The sequence below is a fragment of the Ipomoea triloba genome, chromosome 6 (assembly GCF_003576645.1).
Source record: "Ipomoea triloba cultivar NCNSP0323 chromosome 6, ASM357664v1".
NCBI lineage: Eukaryota > Viridiplantae > Streptophyta > Magnoliopsida > Solanales > Convolvulaceae > Ipomoea > Ipomoea triloba.
The window spans coordinates 24,450,904-24,475,663 of record NC_044921.1 but is presented as its reverse complement, the minus strand read 5'-3'; the positions used below and the strand labels follow the sequence as shown (position 1 = coordinate 24,475,663).

The window sequence follows — 24,760 nt, the reverse complement described above, 5'->3', positions numbered from 1 at the left end:
GCACTACCTAGTTCTCATTATCTTCCTCCCCAGTGTTATCACAATTGTGCATTTACAAATATTTGACAATGCATTTTCAAAGCACGAAATACACTACCTGATTCTCATCACTTTCATTTTTTATTGGATGACATTGTTCTCATATGAACTCTTATATATACTGTATAAACTTGCTGACATAATAATAATAAAGCGGGGAGCCTAAGAAACACATATACGAGTAAATTTTATATAAACTCTCACTTTTTGTTTTTCTTTTTTAAATTATGTGATATGTTTTGTATAATTTTTTTAAGAGAGATGAAATTAAAGCACAGTTTTTATTTGTTTTGTTTTCTTGCTCTAATAAATTTCGAACATTGAGGGGAATTTTATCCTCAAAAAAGTTGAAGTTACCATATTGTGACCTATAATTAGACACAAACTCCAATGCAAGTATAGTATGCATATGTTTCACCAAAAAGAAGGTGCCAATCTGCTGGCATTATTAAAAGCTTTGTAGTTAAGTGAATGAAGGAAGGATGGGAGTGGGGGTTTGGTCAGGTCTGGTGGGATTCCCAATACTTTGACTCAATTTCACTCTCTTCCTTCTCTCAACACTCTCTGGGCAGTGTGCTCACATGCTTACTTCCCCCATTCATACCCCACTCACTTCACTTCATTTCACAACTAACCTTCAAAACATTGCGAAATATACCATAAAATCATATATGAAAAAAGTATTCAACTCTTTGGATATTAAAATGTTAATAATTAAACGCATCAATTTATTAATTTGGTGCAATTAAATTTATACCATCCTTCTTTGGTGTTGATGTAACAAATATTCCCAAGTCCGATTGTATATAAGGGCTTGGTATTCTTACGAGACAACTACATTGATCTCCTTTTAATAGAGGTGAAATCGGTACTTAGGATATTCGGTGTGATGAAATGTAGGGTATGTGAAATGTTAAAAGTCTCCTCTACTAGCAATTAATGCGTCTTTTATAGGCGAGGCGGGGAACATGCCAAGTTATCTGTATGTCTTACACGCGTTGGATGCGGGCTGGGCGGTTTATAAGGTGGCTGTGCGAAATGTCTAATGAAGGCTGCAAGGTTGATAGGAAGTGACGGGACGTGATATGCCTGATTGTTTTACTTGGAAAGTGTACTTGGGATAGTTATGGTAAATGAGACTTGTCAATCGGTTGGCCTGATGGGCCTTCCCGGTGAAGTCCGATCGAAAGTGGCCGGAGTGGAATAGACGTACAAGGAGATAACTCAACCTTGGTTGAGTTCGAGAAGTTAGGTAGCTAGTTGTCAATAATGGTCGGATATAATCTGCACGGTAGAGATACGTCTGATCGTACTAGTATATTCCCTATCATGTACTTTTTTGTCCAATTGGACGGAGAAGCACTAGAGAAAACAGATGTCGCTAGAGAAGATGAATAAGCACCAGAAAATCATTAGAGAAGTGTTGAGAAGATTTATCGTGACCATTATATATATTTTTAGAATTATGTTTTAATTTAAAGTTCAAAAATCTATTTACTTTTTTCATATATATAGTTCTAAGGTGTAATTAATCCTCCCTAACAATTAATGATTGGTTAATGTAACGAATAGACCCGTTTATATTCATTTAAGTTAGTGTAGAGATTAAAGATATCATGTGTATATATCAAAGAACATGAAACGACAAGAGGTTACGGACAAATGCATGACTAAGGCAATGGCTACATTGAATAGCTCAAATGCAAATAATAAATACACACTTCTTATGGTACGCTAAATTATTACTTTTGTTTTCCCACTTCTTTAAGTGCTGCAAAATGTATTATTGGTCATGTGCACTACTTAACTGGCATGCAAGTAGGTTCTTGTCTTCTCGGATTTAGTACAATCGGTATCTAAGAATTTTAGTCATATATTAATGCATACATGGTTGCAATTCTTTCGGGCACAATTTAATTGGTTAACTAATTTAAAATAAATTTATAAGTTTTATTTTGCTAGTAGCTATATGATACTATCTCTGTCCCATTTTACATGTCCTATTTACTATTTATTGGTCAAACCAACTCTTTCTTATTTGTTTATTTTCTTTAGTAATTTTTTTTATTTTTAAATTTAATTTTTTGTGTTTAATAGTATTTTTAATATAGTTTCTAAATATATAAATTTTATATATTAATGCTAAACTTAATATTATGAAAAATTGAATTAAAAATTACCTCAGCCAAGCATCGTTAAACGAACCAAACAACCATTTTGGGACGGAGGTAGTACATGATTAAAAATGTATGAATTTGACCTTGTTATAAATGTCAGTGTATAAGTATTTGGGTCTGAATTCAAATTTATACATGGCTGCAATCAATAGTACCATACATTTTTATAAGTGAACAGTGGGAAACTTATGTACTACAGTGTACGGCAAGAGTTACAGTTGTTGGGAAGGATCATATGGGGGGCATAATGGGAATTTTCTGAGTTTTGACAACTCAACATACAGAGCCTCCGATCAGGTGCAATAAACCATTTTCACTTGAGTTAACACTTTTCGTCTAGTGACATAATGCGAATTTTGAGTCTTGACAACTTGACTTATAGAGTCTTAAATGCTTTTTTACCACATTTTGATGAAATATTGCAATAAAACCTCAGATTTCTTGGCAAGTTTTTTCAAAGCAATATTGATAAAATCAAAATTGATAATCTTTCTTCTCAAAAAGTTGAATCCCCAACACCAAAGATTCCCATGCTCAGGCCTAACCGCCTGACCTGGGAGGATATAAATCATGGTAATTCAGCTGAATATAGTGGATGTAAATCATGATAAAACCAAATTGATAATCTTAAGAGTCTAGATAAAATATCGTGGGTAAGTGCAGAATTAGAAAATTAATTAACAGAAATATATTGAAATGGAATATAAAAATATATTTACCAAAAATGCTCAAGGCAGATCACTCAAATATCGAATATATGTATATTTCCCACTACATCTACCATGTACATAGTACTGTAATATTTGACACAATCGTTTGTTTTAAAAAACATTACAAGTACAACTTGTAGTGGATTAACAGCAGAATCACCAGGTATCTGTCTTCTTCACAAAAATAGGCATCCACTGATGCACAAGACAGGAAAAACTGATCACCCACAAACACTCCTTTCCTTTCCCTTCATGTTTTGCAGGAAAACGAATTCTCCCTCATGTTTTTGGTTCTACACCAAAGAGAATTGCTTCCAGGCACTGAACATCTATCCTGGGAACTGAAAAAGGTAGATTGCTCCTTTGTCCCCTCTCTACCTTTGAACTTTTTTTATTTTAATTGCAGAGCTCTTTAACATGATACAACCCTACAAGAATCAACCTTTCAACCTATTGGGTTATCTTGAACTTTTTTTTTTTTTTTTTGCAGAGCTCTTTAAGAGTCGATCTTTCAACCTACTGGGTCACCTTGAACTGTCTTTATTTCACTAGACTAGAATGTAAAATATGCCATAATTGCAACATATATAGTCATTCACATAGTACAAGGGTGTCATTGTTTTAGTGTTATCATCTGCTGTCTTTGCAGGACAAAAATTATGGTGGCTACACAGAAGTTGCAGGAGTCTGGGGGGCTGGGAGAAAGGGAAAAGAAAAATTTACGGAACAAAAGTGCCATATGATAATTGAAACTTACATTTTTAACGTCTAATGTCTGCTGTGAATTTGTACAGATTCAGAGTTTTCAGACAATCCCCAAAACTGATGTCCTTATATTGAGTACCTTGTACAGTTCTAGAAAAGCAGAGCAAATAAAGAAGACAGCGTTAACTCTCAAAATTGTTTATAGTTCTATAGTCTAACATTTCTTCATGATGAAATAAATCCTAGATACAACCCACATTACAGGATGATAATTTCCTAACCAAAGTGGATCACGGCAGGCATATATTTACAAACAAAATTGGTCAGTCGTTCTAACTATGTCAGGATCTCTAAAGTCGGAATGCTATTTACCTCGCCTTGCACCTTGAATGGGCACCGCCAACTACTACTTGCAGAGCAGAGTTGCCAGTTTTAACCTCGTTAGCAATTCCATTTCAATCGATTGTCAGTTTAAGTGTTAGATGAAATGAAAGGTTTGCTGATATAGGCGGTGTACCTAAACTCTCTTCCCATGGTAAACTCTGAGATGCACCAATCATATCACACCCATTCAAAGTTCATTTCTTTAGGCAAGACCAAACCGATGAGGCAAGGGAACGGGTTGGGCTCGAGAGAAAGCATGGAGCAGGTCTCTGAAGACTGCGGAAGGATGAAAAGAAGTCTCGCCCACATAGATTTTACAGCTGGCATTTTAATGACACCGGCACATTCCCTTTGTTGCAAGTATGAAACAAAATCCTGAAACTGGACAAGTAACAATATCTTATCACTTACACCTCTCCATATATAACAGAAATGTATGAGAATGACATTTGGACAAAATGTTAAAGCCTCGTGCAGAATGTGAAGCATAAGTTCTGTATGAGAACATAACTCATGCTCATTGATCCATGGAGAAAAAGAAATGCACTTCACAGGTCATTCCATAATCCATAATTTATTGCACATTTCCTGAGACCATGTATTAGAATATATAGGGGTTTGGCATTTTACAATATATAGTTTCAGCTAGTTTTCAACAAAATTTCACCTTAGAAGTTTCTGTACACTTTTTGATTGTTATTGATATCATATACCAAATAATTATTTACTTCTCTCCAATCTTCATCACCTACCACTGATAATCCACCTCTATGTTTATTAAATTTCAAAGAAATCTACTAATAAGCTTACACAGTTGCAACTACTAATCTAATAATTCCCATGATCATATTTTTGAATTAATTTGATCTTAGGTAATTTTAGTGGAAAACTATTTTGCACATTTTAGCAAAAAATTCTTTTAATGCCTAGAACTTGATAAATCCAAAAATTTTAGAACAAGGACAATGCTCAGTATCACTCAGCCTTCTTTTTTAAAATGATCTTAAAAAAAGTATATACATTTATACATTATACAATTCAAAGCTGATTAAATTCATCATCAATGTGGAATTAGGCACCGTATCACATAATATTAAGCACTTAACGTAAAATGTGTGCTTAGTTGCTTAGAGAAATTACTTTTAGTAATTTTCTTAGGTGGAGATGTGTAAAATGGTCGAACTAATAATTGTTATAAGAAAATTAATTCAAAAAAATATAAAAGCTCAAGAAAATTAAGGGTGAAAAGTTATTAGAAAATTTGGCCAAAACAAGTTTAGATTGCAATGTTCCAAAAATGACAAGGTATGGATGGAAATTTGAACTATAGATGATAATGTGCAAAAGAGGCAACACCAAAACTCTAGAGGGAAGAGTGCCGAAAACTCATGATATTTTAAAAGAATGCTTAAATTGCCTGGCTTTAATGCTTGGTAAACAACGACAATTATTTTGGAACACAAGGCTTATATTAAGTCATTATATATGCCAGTGACAGTTATGTGTAACTACAAAAGGAAAACCAAAAATACAAGAGCAGAGATTAACTTACCCCCTTATGGTCCTCTTGAGAAGTAGGAAGCAACCAGCATATCTCTCTCTGTATTGTATTCAAAATCAATAAGTCAGATAAATGGGACAAATTTGCAAGTAAAACCAGTTCTTAAAGCTCATTCAAAACACAAAAGATACGACACAAGCACAACGTAATGAGTAACTAGCGGCTTCCCCTTCGACTATATTAACCATAAACTGCAGACATAAATATTATCAAGTAATCCCCACCAGCTCAGCATATTTCACTAAGCAAAACAGGACTTTCCTTCTTGTGCATGTCTCTTAGCAATTGGAAAAAGTGAAACAGTCAGTGACCACCCTGTTTGGTTTGTGAAAATAATTGAGGAATGGAATTTAAATTCCATGGTAAAAGAAATTTACTGGAAAATTTGATTCCATTGTTTGGTTCGTGGAAAAGAAATTACTAGGAATATTGATTCTATTGTTTGGTTGGGTTTAGAGTTGTAAGGAGTAATGAGTATAAAGAACAATAAGCCCCTACACAATAATAATGATAATAAAAGTAATACTAGTAATTTATAAATCAAAATATTATAATTATATATTTTATTATAATAATAAAATATACATTATAGCAATATTTAAATAAGCATTATTTAATAACTTTCATCTCCAAACTATGCTCAATACAATCAAGTCATATGAGGGTAGTTTGGTGATGCTAGGCTGAACTTTGTTCCCAAATGCCATGAAAAGAAATATATCTAAGATGACTAAAGAAAATATTTTCCACATATTTGAGGGCATTGTTGTTAAGGCGGACTTTCAAGGCAAGGTGCCACCAACTGCCTAGTCGCCTAGGCGATGAGGATATATATATATATATATATATATATATATACACACACACACACACATATCTCTCATATGTCAATTCATAATTTAACATTTTAGCACATGTTCTCAAATCTCAACAATAAGTACAAAATTATGCAATAGTTTAGCATTTTCAGCATGGATCTTTAGATTTAGCCTTCCTTTTATAATCCGTTGATGGATCATAATTGGGATTATTTTCATTTTTAGCCATAAAGTATCATAAAACAAAGTAAACAACCACTAAGGCGAGGCTGGGAGGGGGAGAGTCAGCTACGTATTAGTAGGCAACGCCTTAACAACAATGTTTGAGGGATTCAAGTTCTTTTGGATAAAAATTCCTATGAACCAAACAAAGCATAATTTAATTTTCCTCCACTTTTAGGAATTCTAGTTCCTTGGAAAAAAAAATTTCCAGCAAACCAAACACCCCATAATCAAGTTCTAATAATGCTCTACTTGAAATAATCCAATTCTGCTGAGATAGTAAGGCTTATTTGTGAAAAACAACAGGCATGACTATTACAGGATGATCATAAAATGCCATGGCTCTTAGTTCTTTCAATCAATCGTTTCATTTTTCCCTTTAACATATGTCCACATCCCTCTTTGAATGCTTTCTGAAAAGCATTAATCAAATAGATTATTAAAAAGGTTCAACCCTAGTGTCAAATCTAAGCTACTGAACTGTATCTCATCATGGCAAGAAGACTTGAAGCATAACAAAAAGGTTCCTTCAATAGCATGAGAGGTTAATTTTAAAACTATCTACTAAGCACCTATATTACCAATTATTCTCTCCCAGTAAATCTGTAGATCTGGTGTAGGCGAAATGAAGATGTGATCCTTCCAAGGAAAAGAAATTCACAAAAGCACTAGGACCCAATTCTTGACCAACCAACCCCCACCCCCAAAAAAGGAAAAGATAAAGAAAAGCAATTTGCTTATCAAGAAACTAATTCTGCATTTTTGTATTTCAATACACACCCTGTTGTCAATGGTTACATAGGTATCTAATGGCATGAAAAATTCCTAATCCAATTAAAAAATCTAACTAGTCTAACACACTAAAACTAGAAAAATGAATTACAAGTCAGCTAGAAAATGAACTAATCTATAAATGAAATGCTAGAGTGCTAAATTCTAACAAGAAAAGAAATAAGAGATGTAAAACAGAATAAGAATTGATTTCCAGTATTATTAACTCACTTTGTTAATCGGAGTATTAGAAAATGTAGACATGACATGCTGAAAATCTGTGCGTTTTGTCATATCTAACTTTGCAGGCCATCTGCATATATTGGAAACAAAAAGCAAATAAAATATGGTAAGAATACAATCCATTTGTGAATCAGTTGCAATATCAAAAGATCCCAATTCCTTACTCAGTTGGTTCAGCAACAGCACTTGAATACTTGCAGATACCAGAATCCACCCTCTGTGCATATATTTTGCAGTAATGAACCCCACTTTTATTCAAGGTTCCCTGCCATTGATGCTGTGGACATTGCCTCAAATTCTCTGAATTGGAAGATTCTGATGGTGGAGGGGGAGGAGGAGGTGGGGAACTAGGTGGAGGAGGAGCAATAGGTGGCTCTGGATAGCGTGGATGAGGTGGGGATGAAGGTAATGGAGGCTGCAACACAGGCTGAGTAGTAAATGGAGGTGTCAGTTCAGGCTGTGGGGCAGGGAAAGATGTCATAGGAGGGCGATTGTTCATGTAGAATGTATGACTGAATTGTGGCATTGAGCTTGCTTGTATCTGAGCAATGGGAGTCACAGAAGCAGGCAGATATGGCGGTGCAATTGCATTGTGATGAATACTACTAGGCATAACACTGGATGAGGTAGGATTTGGAGGCATGTTATGGTTCAAAGCATGTGCATCCCAACCAGTTGGAGTAAAGTAAACAGGTCGTATGAAAGGAGGTGTTTGAACTGGCTGTGATGGTCCAACAGTAGGTGGATGAATTGGCTGTGGTGGTGGTGGTACTAGATGTGTATGAATTGGCTGTGGTGGTCCAACTGGAGGCCCTAGAGCCACTTGTGGGGGCGCAAATGGAAGTGCTTGACCTGGCTGTGGCGGTGCTACTGGAGGTGTTTGAACAGGTTGTGGTGCAGCAGGAGGTCCCTGAATGGACATTGATGGTCCCATAGCAGGTCCTTGAGTTGGTGGAGGTATGCGTGAAATGCCTCCTACTCCAGATTGGAGATCTCTTTCAGATTTCCCGTATACCCACATCGGATCACCACTGTCAGAAATGCTACCACCTGAAATTAATACTGATGACCTAGACATTGTAAGTACCTTATATCGATGGAAAACCATGAGAGTTGAATAATGAAATAAAATAGTACCTCGATGGGAAGGATCAACAGCCATTTTGTCAGCTTCCCCGGCTCCAACTTCAGGCATTCCTTGGCACACAATAGGTCTCCAGTTTGACGGAAATCCATGATGTCCACTTGCTGTCATAGCCCCATGCTCTGGCTTCATTCTAGGAGAGGTATGCTCCAGAAAACCATTATCAGGCTTTGCAGAGACAGGAGCATGATGCAACCCAGGTTGACTGCTCAAAAGCAGAAAGAACATAGCTATTAGACACCTTGATTATACGACTATAAGATGTAATGTTTACTACAGTTAGGTAGATATTTTAAAGCAGAAATTGCAAAAAGAGAAGCTGCAGTTGCAAATATACAAGGAAATTTGAGAAAACAAGGAAATTCTATATCTATTGTTGTGTAATTATCTAGTAGTGTGATCTAAACATAGGTTCATCTAACATTGATGCCTAAATATAAATAGCTTAACTTTTGATGGGGGTTTGGGATGTGTTTGTTTAAGAAAACATTTCTTGACACTAGTGTCATTAGCAATAACATTTGTGATCACATAAAAAAGGATAAGCATAGGTACTAAGATTCTTTGGAAGATTATTTGCAGAGTTTATGCATCTGGTTCAAATAACAAAGAAGTGCCTCCTCCTATCAGTCAGTATAGAACATGTTGACTTGACTGCAAAACCAAAGATGGCTAACAAAATTAAAATGAGTGTGTTGGAAAAGCTATCAGCCAGGGAATAGAACCTTCCTGTTTGATTGCGAGATCAAAAATAGCTAAATAATATCTAGGAGAAATGATAGTTTACCATTTGGAGATTGGAATGTTGATAAAGACATTAGTTCTCAATCATATAACCTTTGTTTATAATGATATTATATTCCAAACAGTATTACCAAAGCACAGAAAGATTTTACAACCTTGTGCGGGCATTGGGCTGTTGCTCAACCATAGTCTGAGCATGGGATGGCACAACCATATTATTGACAGAGGAGGTGGAAACCAGCCTTGAACCTTCTACACGCATAGTGACATTCACTGGACCTACATTTAGTGGTCGAGGAGAACTATTCTTTGAATTACGGCATTGCCTAAGATGATTCATTGCCATGGCAGCCTCCTCAGGTGTTTCAAATTCCATTAGCAATGCAACTTCGCTGCTGAGATCAGTAACCATGACAGGGGCCTTATAAATTACTTTCCTTAGTTCATGGATGATCTCATCCTTTACCCATTGGTTTTGAACATTTCCAATGTAAACATGACAACTAGAACCAACTGCAACACCATTTATAGCACCCCTAGTTCCATATCCCGCATCCAAGAATTTAATGTTAAGGGCATTGCCCCAAGGAGAACTTCTTCGCATGAGTTCCCTAGCTTTAACAGCATCCCTAATGTTCCTAAACTCAACCAAGGCAAACCCTTTTAGGGGAAAGTATGAAAAATTGTTCAATGGACCAAACTTCTCAAACTGATGTCTAAGAAGTCCTTCTGATACACCGGGATCCAAAGAACCCAGCCAGAGATGTTTTGAAGCAGGATAAATATCCAAAGCTGCTGGATCACCATCACAGTACCAAGTCACCTGATTTGTTGAAGTTTGGTGTAGTGGCAAATTCGGTCTAGGGGATGGAGTAGAGCCAACCGCAACTCCACTGGAAGTTCTCAATGCAGGTAGTGGATGATCCATGTTTGGAATAAGATTTTTCTCTGTTGGAGAACTACAGCTTCCACTATCGAAACTGCAACTTCTCAGGTACATTGGTCTCGTTCTGGGTGAAGGAATTTGTTGATTTAACAATTCCCCTGATCTGGAAGACCTATTATATGCTAAATCCCCTTGCTCACTGGAATCAACAACCATGGGCCTAGACCCAAAATTATTAATATTTGGACGACAATCTGCTAATTGAGAACCTGTTACACTTCTAGAAACCTCAGAAGTCTGCCCTTGACTACAGACTCTGGGAATAGAAAACTGATCAGCATACTCTCTTGAACACAAATCATCCTCACTTTCTTTCTTAACCTCCTCTGCCTTAACTTGATCCAAAAAAGAGTCAAAAACTTCATCCAGGATAGATGTAATTACTGAGACAACTTCAGAAAATCCCGACTTACTTAACTTCTTATACCTAGAAATGACCCAATTTTTTAATGATTGATCGTTGTTTAGAACCTGTATAAACATAGCCAAAGATGACACCTTGTCAGCAGAGGCCATTAAAACCAATCTAATGTAATTTCAGTATACACAAAGTTCAATAGCAACCAAAAGAAGTCAACATATCACAACACTTAAATTCAAAATTCTCAGATCAAAAAATCCAAAGAGTGCTCAAGGATGACATTGATTTTTTACTGATAATAGAGATGTAGAAACAATTCCACACAAAAAAATAGAAGTAGCATTTCTTCTAGATACCTATTGGCAGATATAAGTATGTTCAAGATGATTTGTGGTGTGTACACTTTTACTAATGTTATAGTACTTGTTAATGAAGTTGTAGAGGAACTTGAAAGGTGGGATTGTTGAGATCTACTCTAAAACACGAAAGATATAATACACACAGACCCACACCAACTATGGATCTATTATTTATAGGGTAGGAAAGTAGAAGGATGATGTAATCCAAGAATTACGGAGAAATTAAAAGAGGGTCCATATAACTGCAAAATACACATAAAGCTGAGAGAAAAAGTCTATCACACAGTCATTCATTCAATGTATTTTCTGTCAGCAAATGTTGGATGGCAAATGAGCAAAACACCCCATAAGATGGTTGTAACAAAGGTGAGAAATGATAAGATAGATGTGTGAGAATGCAAGAATCAATATTTAATCTCTAACTGCAGCCACTAGTCCGATTCATTTTCTGTCAGCAAGTGTTGGATGGCAAAGGAGCAAAATGCCCATAAGATGGTTGTAACAAAGGTAAGAAATAAAAAGATAGATGTGTCAGAATGCAAGAATCATCTTTAATCTAACACACAAGTCTTATAGGCTGATACATTTTCTGTCTGCAAGTGCTGGAGAGCAAAGGAGCAAATGCCCATAAGATGGTTCAAATGAAGGTAGAAATTGAGTATTACCAGGCCCAGTAAGCAGTTTCTGGGAACTGCTTTTGCATGTTTTAAGGTATTTTTACCCCTTGTTGCAGAACCATCATCAGTGGAATCATTGCCACTGCAGCTTGTGCTCATGGAAGACGTAGATGGTATTGATCCATTGCATTCAACCTTCGAAGAGCAGGATAAAGTTTCATCAAATCTGTCTGTTAACTGCCTTAGAAAGTAATATCCTTCTTTGTGGGTCTCCTCTGCTGCAGTAGAGTCAAAGAGCTCAAAGCATGTTGCAATTGAATTTTTAGAGCATGTAAAGAAAATTCTAAGAAGACTTAGAGCACGGAATTTTGATAATTTGAGCAAGACGGAATCATCCAAAGCTAAAAATTTTTGCTGGTACTGGGAAAACGAATCCAAAACATCATCAGTTTTTAGGATTTCTTTATCAACAATCTGGAAGATATTCTTCCCTTCAAAGGAGGATATGAAGAAGGTCACTGCATCACGAAACACTGTGGTGCAGATGCCCTGAATAACTGGTGACATTTGTGCAGCAGCTGCAGCACTTACACAGATATCAGCTAGACCAAAAATGCAGGCTTTAGCAGTGTCAAGTGCAACACCATCTGCATCTTCACCTCTACTGATCACTGCCAAACTCCAATTATGCATATTGATTAAAACCCTGGCAGCAGATTCAAAAGCAGATGGGCAATATGATGCATATTTGGGAATAAACTCAGCTGTGAGACGCTGTACACTACTGCAACCTGTGAAGCCAAAAAAAAAAAACCTGATTTTAGAACTACATTGGCGAGTGAAGATATTTACTGCAAATCCACTCTGCTGAAAACAATTAAGTGTATCAGGGGATGCATGTGGGAAATATTCTAGACACTACATTTCATCTTAATTATATTGTTACCCTAGCGGCCTAGCAAGGTATTATGCAGAATTTATCTTTGCACTTACACCAGCACCGCCATTGAACAAGGACAACTCAAACACATCACGTCATGCAATCCTATCTCATGTGATATAAACCAGCTTCAAATAACAGTATAGCACAAGCATAGAGCACATAGCATATGAAATATGTACATATGATAGGCTACCTCAAAATATCTACTTCACAGTCCTTATTGCTAGCCTAAAGCCAAAAATTTTCATATATTTATCCCACTTCTTTTCGAGAAAAAGTAGTTAATACATACAAAAAACCTAAATCATTGGTTCTATACAGTTCTGTTAAGAAGGATAAAACCCTAGGAAACATCCAAAACACTCTTACTTTCTCATAACTAAGCATTTTATTCTTCAGTGCCAGCTTTGAGTACGTAATAAAGTATATAATGTGCTTAGCATGTGAACCAAATGCACAAAAGCTAAAGGAGAGAAAAGATGAAAACATCAAATAAAACTAACTCCATTTAAACTTTACCTCATCAGCTTTGAAAAAGAAAATCACTCACCTAAAATAACAATTGGAGTTAAAATTAACAGGGAGAAAGAGGATTGATAGAGAAAACAGTAAGAGCAGTGAAATAGGTGCAGAACTGAAATAAATTAAATCAATTAAATAAATAAATAAATAAAAATTGTACCTGTGGAGGCAGTGACGAGAGCGATGTAGGCTCGTTCCAGGTCAGGCTTGAGGCGCGTATCTTTCTGAGCGATGCAGAATTTAATTCGATTGTAGCATTCATAAACATTCCGGATCTCTTCCTGGTTCCTCCTCCGCAGGGCAACTTCGTCCTGTGATATCTGCGGCGGCGTTGGCGGCGGCGCCGGTTGAGGTGGAGGCAGCAGCGGCGGTGAAGGCGGCGCCGGAGGTGAGGGTTCTTTGAGCTGTTCGTATAGCTTCCGTTTCTTCAATGGCTGCTCCGCCCCAGCCATGGCGCTGAAAGAAAGAAAGAGAGAAGTTGGGATTCTGTTTTTGGGGCTTTCGGGGTATTGCGAAGTAAGTCCTCTCTCTTACTATGTGTGTGTGTGTTTTCGTTGTGATTTTACATTTATGCCCTTTTGTTCATTACTGTTTTACTTTTTCAGTTTAGTGTACAGAGTATACTCATTTGGTAATAAATTCATGAATGTTAGTCCTGAATTTGGAAGGTTAACTTTGTCAAATAACTACTTCACTACTACTGGATGAAAGTACGGAAACAGAAGTCATCAAATTATATGGGAAACTATGTACCATAGTGAATGAGATAGTGCAAATCTTTTTAGCTAAATTAATGTCAAATTAATTATGAGAAAATTTGTGATCATATTAAAAAAAAATACGGAGTAATAAAAAAAAAAGTAAATGATTGAAAATGTCTTAATGATTTTAAAAAATTTCAAAATGTTTAATTTTATAGTGAAATATAACTTTTAGCTCTATTTTAAAATTGGTTAATCAGTTAAGTTGTAATGTAAGCATGATATTTGTAATTCCATTTATTGTAAGGCTTTGACATTTAAATGAATTATGATTAGAGTACTAAATCATTTCAATCATACAAGTTTTGATTGGGAGATTAAATGTGAATATAAGAAAGCACTAATTCTTCCATCCTCATGATTATATATTCTTACATCTTTAGAGATAATGATTAAATGATCAATCAATAAGTAAAAAGTAAAATGATAGTACATGTAATACAATCTTTGTAACAAATTTTGTTCGTGTATTAAATTTGAAATATAATAACACTCCAGAAAATCGGGAATATGTTTATTCTATTGTTTATTAATTTATTCATTCCATTTCAGATTTTCAGGTATTATTAATATCAAACATGTCATATATTGGGCCAGGCCACTGCGGCCCATTTCTATTGCGAACAGAGATATTATTACATACTACATAGTACATAGTATAAAACTAAACATGAGAATTACTCCTCATGGTTTGTATTAATACATTGTTTGATGATCCCACTTTTGGGTTAATTACCATCATCAATGAGCAAATAATTGAGAACACAACTGCAAGATGTAGGGAAATGCTACTTAGATTTTTCACAGTATTACTTTCGTCACGTGATCTGTATTGATTGGGTGAAAAGAGAAGATAAAAGGAGGAAAAAAGTGAGTAAACTCTTAAAATCAACGATCAATCAATATATTGAAAGAACCTATAGTTTTATAATACTCCGTAATAAAGTAACGTTTTAATAATCGGGTCACGAGCTTGGTAATAGCATCTTTTGGTAAAGGCCAATGTCCATTCCATTGTAAGCAATTGGAGCATACATCCACAGGTCATCTGAGCTTAGGAGCTGCATGACAAGATCACAAGATTCAATGGCTTTCTTTAGCAAGTTCATATAACAAAAAATAAAAGAAAAAGATGGAGAAAATGACATGAAATTGTGATCATATATATACCTTGATTTGAAGCTGCAGGAACTTTACATAGTGGACAGCCTCTTCAAGCATAGTACTAATGTCAACCTTTGTTCCATTGGGAACTAGGCTCTGCAAGATTCTCAGCCTCTCATTTATCTTTTCCCTTCTTCTCTGCAAGTAGTTAATGATAATTATCATTTATCAGACAACACATGCATTCATTAGACCAGAAAAACCTGCAGTCACTACTCGAAAGTGTGAACATGTAAACTTGTCTTGTGACCCTAGCCGGCAAAAAATGTTAAACCAGCTTAGGTTATCCATATTTGACCAGCTCAAATCAAGATGACCAATAGACTATTCCCTCAGATTCAAACTTGTAACCTTGTGGTTACCAAGTGAACAGTAAAGTTGCCCCAATGAACACTAACATTTTAGGGTTATGTATGTATGTGTTACCCTTGCATATAGGCTTTGGGGATCAGTTGCAGCCCCTCTGCTTGCCCTTGTTTTCCCATTCGAGTTGGTGGTGGTCGTGGTGGTGATGGTTGATCCAGGATGGTTCAAATCCGGAGATGCAGTAGAATCATCCTCGCTGCTGCAACAGCTTGAGCTCTGCACTGCATTGTTTGCAGACATAGTATTATTACTGTCATACTTTTCTTCTTCTTCTTCTCCATTGGAATTTTCAGTCATGTTCTTAGGATTCTTCTTTGTCTTTGAGTTTGCATTATTCCTCTTATTCTTCTGGCCCTGCATTCAATCATTGATTAACACATAACATAACCCTTCAGAAACCAATGCAAATGTAAATTAAATTTCACAAGATATGATCTGATAGATGCAGTGTGAACTCACATCCCGCGAAACTGATCGTGTTCTCTTCTTGGGATTTCCATTTCTGATTGTCTGTTCTTCTGCAACTTCATCCGAGATGTCTCTGATAACCTCGTCAGGATCGAAAACAGGGGCTGAAGTATCAAACTCTTCCTGGGATATCACGAAAAACTTCATGGACTCATCAGACTGATCAAAAGCAAAACTGTCATCATGACTTCCACCGCCGCCATTGTTGCTAGCTTCAACAGCTTGCCAGAATGTGGATGGGGCTTCAAAGCCAGCGCCGCCATTGTAATCACCTTGGAGGTGAAGCATGAAATCAGGATTCTCAACAGCAAACAGTTTGCTCAATGATTCCCATTCCTCATCGAAGAAAGCAGCAGCCCCAACTGTCTCCATTGATGATAGATCAAGAATTGTTCTTGTGTGGTACAGATACTAATCAAGAACTGTACTTTTGTTGTACAGAAATATTCTCAAAGGTGACAACAAGAAGGTTCTGAGGTAGGAATGAGGAAAAACTATAAAGTTTTAGACATATTTATACCTTAAAATGTTGAAATCAGAATTTTTTTATTTTTTGGTTACCCCATTATCTGAGAGTGTTTACTGATTAATTCTGCCTTAATGACTTTAGTTGATAAAAGATCCACCAGCTTAAGTAACTCATAACTGAGAGTATCAAACTAAGAAAGTCAATAGATCATTCATGGTCTTGTAACATTATAGTTACTAAGTCAACAATTTAATCAACTTTACAGGTTTTTCCCTGATTCCAACTGATATGTTTGTAAAAAAATGATTTGGAGGTGGGGCCAACAAGCTGCAGGCAAAGGACAGCTCAGAGGAGGGACCAAGTTCATGCAATTATGCATTAAGATATATAGTGCCTACCAACCTTAATTGCGCCCATTATATTAGTTAGCTTACCTTAATATGCATTAAGATTCAAGACTAGTGTTTTAAACAGGTTAACTGCCTTAAATCAATCATTAGGGTCGTTATGACTCCCATGACTACCCGCTAACATATACAGCTTAACAAACTCGCAAACTAACTCCTTCAAACGTTGTTAAATACCGTAAAATTATTTCAATGTTTTATAAATAAATAAACCTAAAGAAATAGAAGCAAAAGGGCGGCCAGCGATTGCAGTATGTAGAGATGATGAGTATGTATGACAGGTAGTCTTCCAATATCCGACATGGTAACCGCAAACCTCGTTATTTGTCTTTTCCAATATCCAATGGCCAAAACTCAAACCACTGTTATTAACTTCTTAAAGGGTTATATATGAACTGTATAACTGGAGGGAGGAGGATGTGCAAGGTGATGGATATATATTTTATTAAATATTACCTAGCTAGCCAATTCCATATTCTAAAGCCCATCCCCAAGTAATCATTTGCGGTTATTAAATACTCTTAAAGATTACATGGATTAAATGTGCCCTCAAATGATTCTGAAATATCAATTTGATAGTTTGATTAGAGGTTATATATAATTTATTTTGAGTTTTTAGTAAAGTTGAATTCTTTCAAAAAAAAAAACAAAGTAAAGTTGAATTGAAAAAATAATAATAATTTTCCCAGTACTTTATCCCTTAATTGAGTTGGTTCAGTCTGAACTGAGATTTGTTTGGATATGGTATGGACTTAATGGTGCATCTTACAATAAGGGTCTGCTCAAAATCAGACACCTCATGGTCTGAAAAATAAATTGGGTTTCTAGTGATTAAAAAATAAAAAACAAAAGCCATCCACATTTGTGGTTATTAAGAGTGTAATTCAAGATTAAAGTTGAAACGTGCAAAAACCGGCCATAATCCAGATAGACGTATATATAGTTAATTAGGGAAAATCAGTAAGTAATCTACTAAACTAATAAACAACATATATATTATCTAATCATAAGTCTTCTTGGAAAGCAGGAAACATATATATGACACAACTTCCAAAACCTAGCTGTGATATCAACAAATCATTCATTATATTATTTGATATACATATGTGGCCTTGAATGAATTGAACTATATGGCCTAGGGGTATAAAGCAGTACTTAAGGATTCGAATTGCCTGAACTTAGTCGTTGATCTCCCTATGATTCTGCCGAATCTCCCGCGTTTCAATCCTACGTGTCACAATTACACACTGCTCATATGGACTTGTTCACAAGCTTACAATGAGATAAATCGAGTTAATCTAATTTCAAAACTCAATACTAAAATGTACACTTATGCATACAAAGGAGCCCACCTAAACACAAATCCTGTGGCAAAAATTAATAATTGTAATTAGGGTTTATATAATAATACTTCATAATACTGTAGATAATTTGTTTTTTGGGCGACAAAAAATCACGGTTTTTATTTAAAAGTGTATAAAAATAGTCATATTCGACCTACTCGATCACGGTTTTACAGGTCAAAAATAATAATTTTATCTCCTAGGAAATCTTGTGTACGTACGTCAGCTGATTCAGTACAGTTCTATGGATCTATATTTCAATATGCAGTTTGGGTGTTTAGGATATATTGCACCGCCCATTGCACGACGTATTGTCAATACTAAAACGAAACTGCAAAAGAAAGAAAGAAATATATAAAATAGTTAATAATGTGTGAGGTATATGTAAAATGTGTAATGTTATTTTAACAAAGATGTATTTCGTAATTTTCTTATATAGATTAATATAAAAATATTACGGAGTACATTTTAGTTAAAAGAATATTGTAAATACTTTTATACAATTTTATATAAAACTATCATATTTTAGTTAAAAGAATATTTTGTTTATAATGTTTATATAATGTATTAGAGAAAATTACACATTTAGTCTAAATTATTTAGATTTTTTTTCCGTAATTATGCTTGTTGCTCTGTTGGGTTACTTGATTTTATTGCAATGGGTTAAAAAGTCACTTTTCAAGTATAATTGAGAGACACAATGTTATTTTCCTATAATTCAAGAATGAAAAGTGTAAATTTTTCTTCTATAGTATAATATAGATTAATATAGGGAAAATTTTCAATTAGGTTAGTCAGATTGTTGACTGAGTAACTACAAGATTTTAAGCTTGACTCCATGGCTTTATAAGTTTGAGCCAGTCAAATATGAGAAACCTAAGTAATTTACCTCATTGTGTTTTTTTGCCGGCGAACTAAAGTTACAATGCAAAGTTTACCCAGTACACACCATTAAGTAATAGTTGTGAGATTGTCACTCATAAAATACATTAATACAACTAATATTTACAATATATCTTCACAAATAACTAAACCACAATAACAGCTAAGAGAGCTTGGCTGCGTTCACTTCAATTCTCAAAGAAAATAAAGATAAGAATTTATCCGATTAGAACATGAGTAGTATTCAAGTTGTAAGTAGTGAAATAGAAAAGTTGATGATCACACATAAATAAGATGTCTTGTGTTATACTATGCAACAATCCAACTAAAACAACAACCTTTAAATCTTATTACAGTCAACTGACCAAAGCCAGGGTTCAATTTTCTGCTGTTATTATAAGAAGATAAGATTGTTAAGATCTCTCTTGAATGGGAACAACTTGAGCAACCTTCTTTTCCCACTGCTACATTTCATAATCAAGTTGAGCTCACAAGAACAAACAGCGGTTTGTCTCCTAACCTCGCCCTTCCCTGGCATTAAGCAAAACGACCCAATCACGCATTAGAATCATGCATACGGAACAAAAACGAGCATATAGACCAAAAGGCGTAGGCTCGAGTGGAAGGGGTCTGAGTCACGCTTAATGAGTTAACTCAAATAGTTAGCGGTTTTTCAGATTCCCGTGCCAAAAGGTTCATACACCAACTAACAAATAACTTTTCAAGATTCCAGAGAACAGATTCGAGCAACATGGTAAGGAAGTAAGAAAACTTGATCTTCTAGCTTTGATTTCTGTGTTCCTCAGCTAAGGACATAGCTATGTTATCAACTAATCATACCTTCTAACCCAATCAGCTAACAACCATTTACCAAACAGGGCCATTGTCTCAATTAGTGGACATGCGATGCTAAATGTAAGATGATCTTAGTTTGTTTGCACAGTTTATTTTTACACAAGATAGTTCTTTTACCGTTTATGGAAGCTACATGAAAGTGTGCTCATATCCATGCCACAAACGGATCCAAGTTAGGAAAGGAAACTTGAAATAGAGACCAAACAAAGGCTACAAAGTGATCCGGTAACATGTTATGAATATTGATGGATATTGGAAGACAGTGGCATACCTTCAGTTCTGGCAATTCAATAACACAAGCACACTCAACCACAGTGCCGCCAACACGCTCTGCAAAGAAAACCAACAAAGCGGAAAAAGGTGAACTTCTATTATTTTATATCACAAGAAAATGCATGTCGTGTACTCTTCTGAGAGGTACAAATTTGTATCTATATTATCAGACTATAGAGATAGAAATGGGGATATGTAATGAGATTCTCATTCAATCCACCTCACCACCAACACCGGTGCAAAAACTTGAAGTATTGGACAAAACTAAGATGTTCTCTCACACACAATGCACATGTGGTATAGAAGAAACCAAGACGATACCAATTAGCCTGATTGCAGCACCCAAGGTACCCCCAGTTGCAATGAGATCATCTATTATAAGAACACGTTCCCCTTCTTGGACAGCACCTACATGCATCTCCATTACATCTGTTCCATACTCCAAAGAGTATTCTTCTGAGATAACCTCACCTGTCAAGCATATAATAATAAAGTTACAATGTATTATGACGTAAATTATTTGATTGAATTCTTAACAATGTTGCTTGATACATATGGCAGGGATCACAATTGAGTGAAGGCCTTCCAGGGGAGTCCGAAATAGCCAAACCATATCAGTTTGTGTTTGGACATTCAGATAGTTTCGTTAAGGCATTTTTATTTTCAACCAAGAATTCATAGTTTTATATGACAAAATGCTGAGCTTGTGAATTTCAATTATTACAACCACTCTCTTCATTAAACATGTGCATATTAAAAAAATGTATATTAATTTCCCACAAGTCACATATGTGTGTGAAAAATGACTCTGTTCTTGATTTCCTCTCACTCGCAAGTGCATCAATAGAAATGAAAGTAAAGAAACAAAAAGATGGAATTAAAAGCTATATACCAGGTAACTTCTTGGGTTTCCTCATAGGAACAAATTTTGCCCCTATAGCCAATGCTATTGGAGGGCCAAAAATAAAACCTCTTGCTTCAATGCCTGCAAAAAATAAAAGGATTATGTCTTCCACAAACCTGTGGGTACAACGAAAACCAAATATTTTTAGTACATAGTACTTAAAGAACAAAACAGTCGATGATCCTGCCTATGGTGTGCATGAAAGGCCACTATTAGATTTCAATTCACAAACTCACAATCATCAGAAAAAATATGTATGACTTAATCTAGTTGTGATGTAAAATGTCTTGCAAACAAATGATTCCTGTGATTTGCCTGGAACTTCAAACTAAAATACATTGCTTCTTACTTATCCTCCATGTTTCATTTTCATGTGGCATAGTCAGATCAAAATTTTTGATTTTTTTTTTCTCAGAGAGAAGGCAAGCAAACTTTCTACAATAGTTCCCAATTTCTTATACAAACTTTAATGGATGCCAAAACTATATCCTCAACTCTCAAGTCCCAAAGCCAGTGAATCAGCTAACATTTTGGTCTTCACCTTAGCTATTTTAAAATCCAAAGCTCATAACTTTAAAGATCAAATTCATATGTTGAAAGACAAAACGCAACAAAAACACGAAACTTGCAAAAAGATGGGACAGCATAGAGATGACCTGCAACCACATTGATCTTTTTGTCCTGATATCTCTCCACAAACAAATCGATAGTGTCCTTGAACGCCTTGGGATCAAGCAGCAACGTCGTTATATCCTGGAACATAATCCCTGCCAATGATCTCCAAAATCAGACAAAAAACTCAAAGGTCGCAACTTTAAGCACATTAAAGAAAACCCAAAAGAAATATGTACACAGATGAAGAGAGAGAGAGAGAGAGAGAATTGGAAGAAGAAAATCGTTACCGGGTTTGGGGAAGTCAGGGATGACGCGAATGACGGATGAAATCTGGGCGATCCGAGTGTCTTTGCTAGCCGGATCGTGAGAAGCCATCTCCGATGAGAAGGGAGTGGTGTCGGGTTCGGGTCTAGCTCCGGCACCGGCGGACGCTCGGATTGGCTGAGCTAGTTTTGGTGTAGTGGTGGTGGCGGCGGCGGAGAAGGAGGCAGTTGTGTTAGGTAACTTTATTCGGACTAAATTGCCACCTTCAAAATATCTTGGTAACTTTTCTCGGCCAAAATTGCCCTCCGATAGTCTGAGAGCCAATTGGTGGGTGATTGCTTCCATTTGATTGAAATAAGGGGCATGATGGATAAAGTGGACTAAATAAGTGGACGCAACTATAACATTTTTTACATGCTTTATTTTGATTCAATAAAAAATTTTATTTTTATATAATATTTCAAAATAATATAACCAACAGGTCATTTCAGTTCCAAGTCAAACTTGTAACATTGTGATTACTGAGTCAGCAATCCGACCAACTTAATTAGAGTTACAATTCAACCATCACTTAAGACTAGATTCCTGATTTTAGTTTACTCTTGTTCTGTGTGACTCAAATAATCTTATTTTTTAATTTCATATACTGAAATCTCATGTATTCAAACACCAAATTGACATTTACACTATGTAACTCAAAATGTAAAAGGTAATATTAGATTTTTCACACATCTAAATCTATAATTCATATAAGCCGTTCATTTCAAGATTTGACACGATTAACTTGATTGAAGCGTGAGAAGCAATGGTCCCAAGTGTCCAACCCAAGTCCACTACAAATGGCATAAATGTGTGAACACATTTTAATCAACATACAAAAGAATATTTTGACTTACAACAAAGCTCGTAACTTATGTGTGAATGTGAGTTTTGAGTAAAAACCCACATTGTTACTCAAACAAGTAAAACAATCACAATGAGACAATTCAACTTAAATTATTTATTTCAGTTCAAATCGAAAATGTCAATAATCAACTCCCATGACAAGCTATCGTACAAAATGTCATGTCTCAAAATGATGGAGGTGGAGAAGGGGGGATGAACCATTTACTCTTTTGTTGACTTTGAGAAATAAAAGAGGAGGAGAGCCATTGGGCTAGATAAAAAGGGTAGATTGGATTAGATTTGGTGATAACTTTTTCGAATATGTTGCTGACTTACCTTAAAATATATACATACATAAATTAGTGAAAGGAATCAATCGTGGTACGTCATTGCCTCACACATACATTAGTTAGAGTGGGCGTACGGTTTGCTGCTGAATAAAATCAAATGGGAAACACATCTTCTATATGCCTTCCAAATGGCATGAAAAGAGGCTGAGAATCTTTTTGGGAAAAACACTACAAATTCCCACTTGATATTCACTAGTAATATATACTCCGTATAATAGTGACAAAATATGCATTATTTCGTATGATATATATCTAATAAAAATAATTATGCATGTTTTTTTTTAATAAGTTGGATATGAAACCATCCGTGTAATAATAGAGTTAATACAAAATCTATACTTCTACAATTAAGAATAGGTAGAAGATGAGATTAAATTTTGTTAATAAATGAGAAGTTATGTGTTAAAATAATGCATTTTATGTGTTTTTAAATCGTGGGTCTGATCACACAACTGTGTAGGTTACGGTCTATGTAATAATAATTGTAATAATAGGGTGTGGGGGAATCAAGCAAATAGCAAATCATTTACGCTCGATTCAATGAATGTTCAAATTCAATTTGATTATTATCTATTTGAGCTTGAACTCAAGTAATTTAAATAACAAACCAAATTGAATCGAAAATCTTAATACTCAGCCTTGAACAAAATATTACACGGGTTGGTCCATCAAGCAATTATTTTTTTACTCAGTCTATTGGGCTATGAATGATGAATAATAGCAATGGGCCATGAACACATTAAATTCTCTTTGAAAGGTCAACTCTAAATTATAATTTTAATTTTTTTAATAAAATATTCACCGATATTGATTTTTTTATTGACAAAAAACCCACACCTACTACTCATCTTGTAACCTTAGCTAGTTAGTAAATTTGTATTTAAACTGAGAGTGTTAATATGTAATTTTTACATAGAGTTAATCTCGAAACTTTATAACGTACCTAACCTATTAATATTGCATAGTACATGCAAGAACTTTTTTTCCCCTGTTAAGAAATATGTTGACTATTATATATTCTTTGAAATTATGTTCAGTGTTTGTAACTTGCAAGAAGACAACAAATTAAATTCATGGACCACGTGTTAGCTAAGCAATGACTTAAGCTCCCAATAATAAAATATATATATAGGCTTTTATCAATTCTGTGCCTATGGCTGCACAACAATTCCATATTTATTTTAGTAATTATTAGTTTGGTTAAGTATTGTGATATTAAAATTTAATACCACCTATTAGCAGTACAATTAAAATGATATATATATATATATATATATATATATATATATATATATTACTAGATAAAGTTATATATATGATAAATAAATAAATAAGAACAAATTGACAGTGTCAAAATTTCACTTAGTAATATAAGTGGAAAAAATGGATTTTTGGATGCATTTGGTGGTTGTGTAGTGTGTAGGCTGTAGCCGCGTGGAAGGAACAGTGGCGTGTGGAAGGGTATTTTGTGGAAGTTTCGAGGACGTG

At 35.2% G+C, this 24,760-nt stretch overlaps 3 protein-coding genes across 6 annotated transcripts; all 3 read right to left on the bottom strand.

The window, feature by feature from the left end:
- Positions 1-3,469: 3,469 nt before the first annotated feature.
- On the bottom strand, positions 3,470-13,749 carry LOC116022137. Of its 4 annotated transcripts, none has more exons than XR_004099141.1 (9): positions 13,427-13,749; positions 11,850-12,592; positions 9,674-10,935; positions 8,768-8,979; positions 7,795-8,692; positions 7,619-7,700; positions 5,568-5,615; positions 4,004-4,396; positions 3,470-3,781 (listed from the first exon to the last, which is right to left on the bottom strand). XR_004099141.1 is itself a non-coding variant. In XM_031262717.1 (9 exons), exons 3-9 carry the CDS (start codon positions 12,492-12,494, stop codon positions 4,193-4,195), a joined length of 3,351 nt encoding a protein of 1,116 aa, XP_031118577.1. In that variant the 5' UTR covers positions 12,495-12,592; positions 13,264-13,294; positions 13,427-13,515; the 3' UTR covers positions 3,527-4,192. The 4 variants fall into 4 exon arrangements, 3 of the variants coding, with proteins under 3 accessions (XP_031118577.1, XP_031118575.1, XP_031118576.1); XM_031262717.1 differs by adding an exon at positions 13,264-13,294 and having other exon boundaries at positions 3,527-4,396; positions 13,427-13,515; XM_031262715.1 differs by having other exon boundaries at positions 3,527-4,396.
- A 1,243-nt stretch (positions 13,750-14,992) lies between these two features.
- LOC116023710 (transcription factor bHLH85-like) lies at positions 14,993-16,397 on the bottom strand. Its single transcript, XM_031264716.1, has 4 exons — positions 16,017-16,397; positions 15,618-15,911; positions 15,198-15,329; positions 14,993-15,088 (listed from the first exon to the last, which is right to left on the bottom strand). The coding sequence occupies exons 1-4, from the start codon at positions 16,395-16,397 to the stop codon at positions 14,993-14,995; spliced, it is 903 nt and encodes a 300-aa protein (XP_031120576.1).
- Positions 16,398-19,299: 2,902 nt separating this feature from the next.
- LOC116021643 (adenine phosphoribosyltransferase 1-like) lies at positions 19,300-22,406 on the bottom strand. The gene is made up of 6 exons (XM_031262096.1): positions 22,061-22,406; positions 21,815-21,925; positions 21,147-21,239; positions 20,576-20,725; positions 20,253-20,311; positions 19,300-19,657 (listed from the first exon to the last, which is right to left on the bottom strand). The coding sequence occupies exons 1-6, from the start codon at positions 22,380-22,382 to the stop codon at positions 19,604-19,606; spliced, it is 789 nt and encodes a 262-aa protein (XP_031117956.1). The 5' UTR covers positions 22,383-22,406; the 3' UTR covers positions 19,300-19,603.
- Between the last annotated feature and the right edge of the window lie 2,354 nt (positions 22,407-24,760).

What these genes read in the sequence shown, in the direction of transcription:
- LOC116022137 (XM_031262715.1), bottom strand. Translation starts at nt 13,718, where the DNA reads ATGGCTGGGGCGGAGCAGCCATTGAAGAAACGGAAGCTATACGAACAG. An exon ending in CAGCCCAATGCCCGCACAAG is followed by an intron (nt 8,980 to 9,673) that starts GTTGTAAAATCT and finishes GCTTTTGAGCAG; the next exon opens with TCAACCTGGGTTGCATCATG. An exon ending in CTCAAGAGGACCATAAGGGG is followed by an intron (nt 4,397 to 5,567) that starts GTAAGTTAATCT and finishes TTACTTGTCCAG; the next exon opens with TTTCAGGATTTTGTTTCATA.
- LOC116023710 (XM_031264716.1), bottom strand. Translation starts at nt 16,397, where the DNA reads ATGGAGACAGTTGGGGCTGCTGCTTTCTTCGATGAGGAATGGGAATCA. An exon ending in CCCAAAGCCTATATGCAAGG is followed by an intron (nt 15,330 to 15,617) that starts GTAACACATACA and finishes AACTACTTGCAG; the next exon opens with AGAAGAAGGGAAAAGATAAA. An exon ending in TCCTGCAGCTTCAAATCAAG is followed by an intron (nt 15,089 to 15,197) that starts GTATATATATGA and finishes CTTGTCATGCAG; the next exon opens with CTCCTAAGCTCAGATGACCT.
- LOC116021643 (XM_031262096.1), bottom strand. Translation starts at nt 22,382, where the DNA reads ATGGAAGCAATCACCCACCAATTGGCTCTCAGACTATCGGAGGGCAAT. An exon ending in GAAACCCAAGAAGTTACCTG is followed by an intron (nt 20,726 to 21,146) that starts GTATATAGCTTT and finishes TATGCTTGACAG; the next exon opens with GTGAGGTTATCTCAGAAGAA. An exon ending in TGCTGCAATCAGGCTAATTG is followed by an intron (nt 20,312 to 20,575) that starts GTATCGTCTTGG and finishes TTTTCTTTGCAG; the next exon opens with AGCGTGTTGGCGGCACTGTG.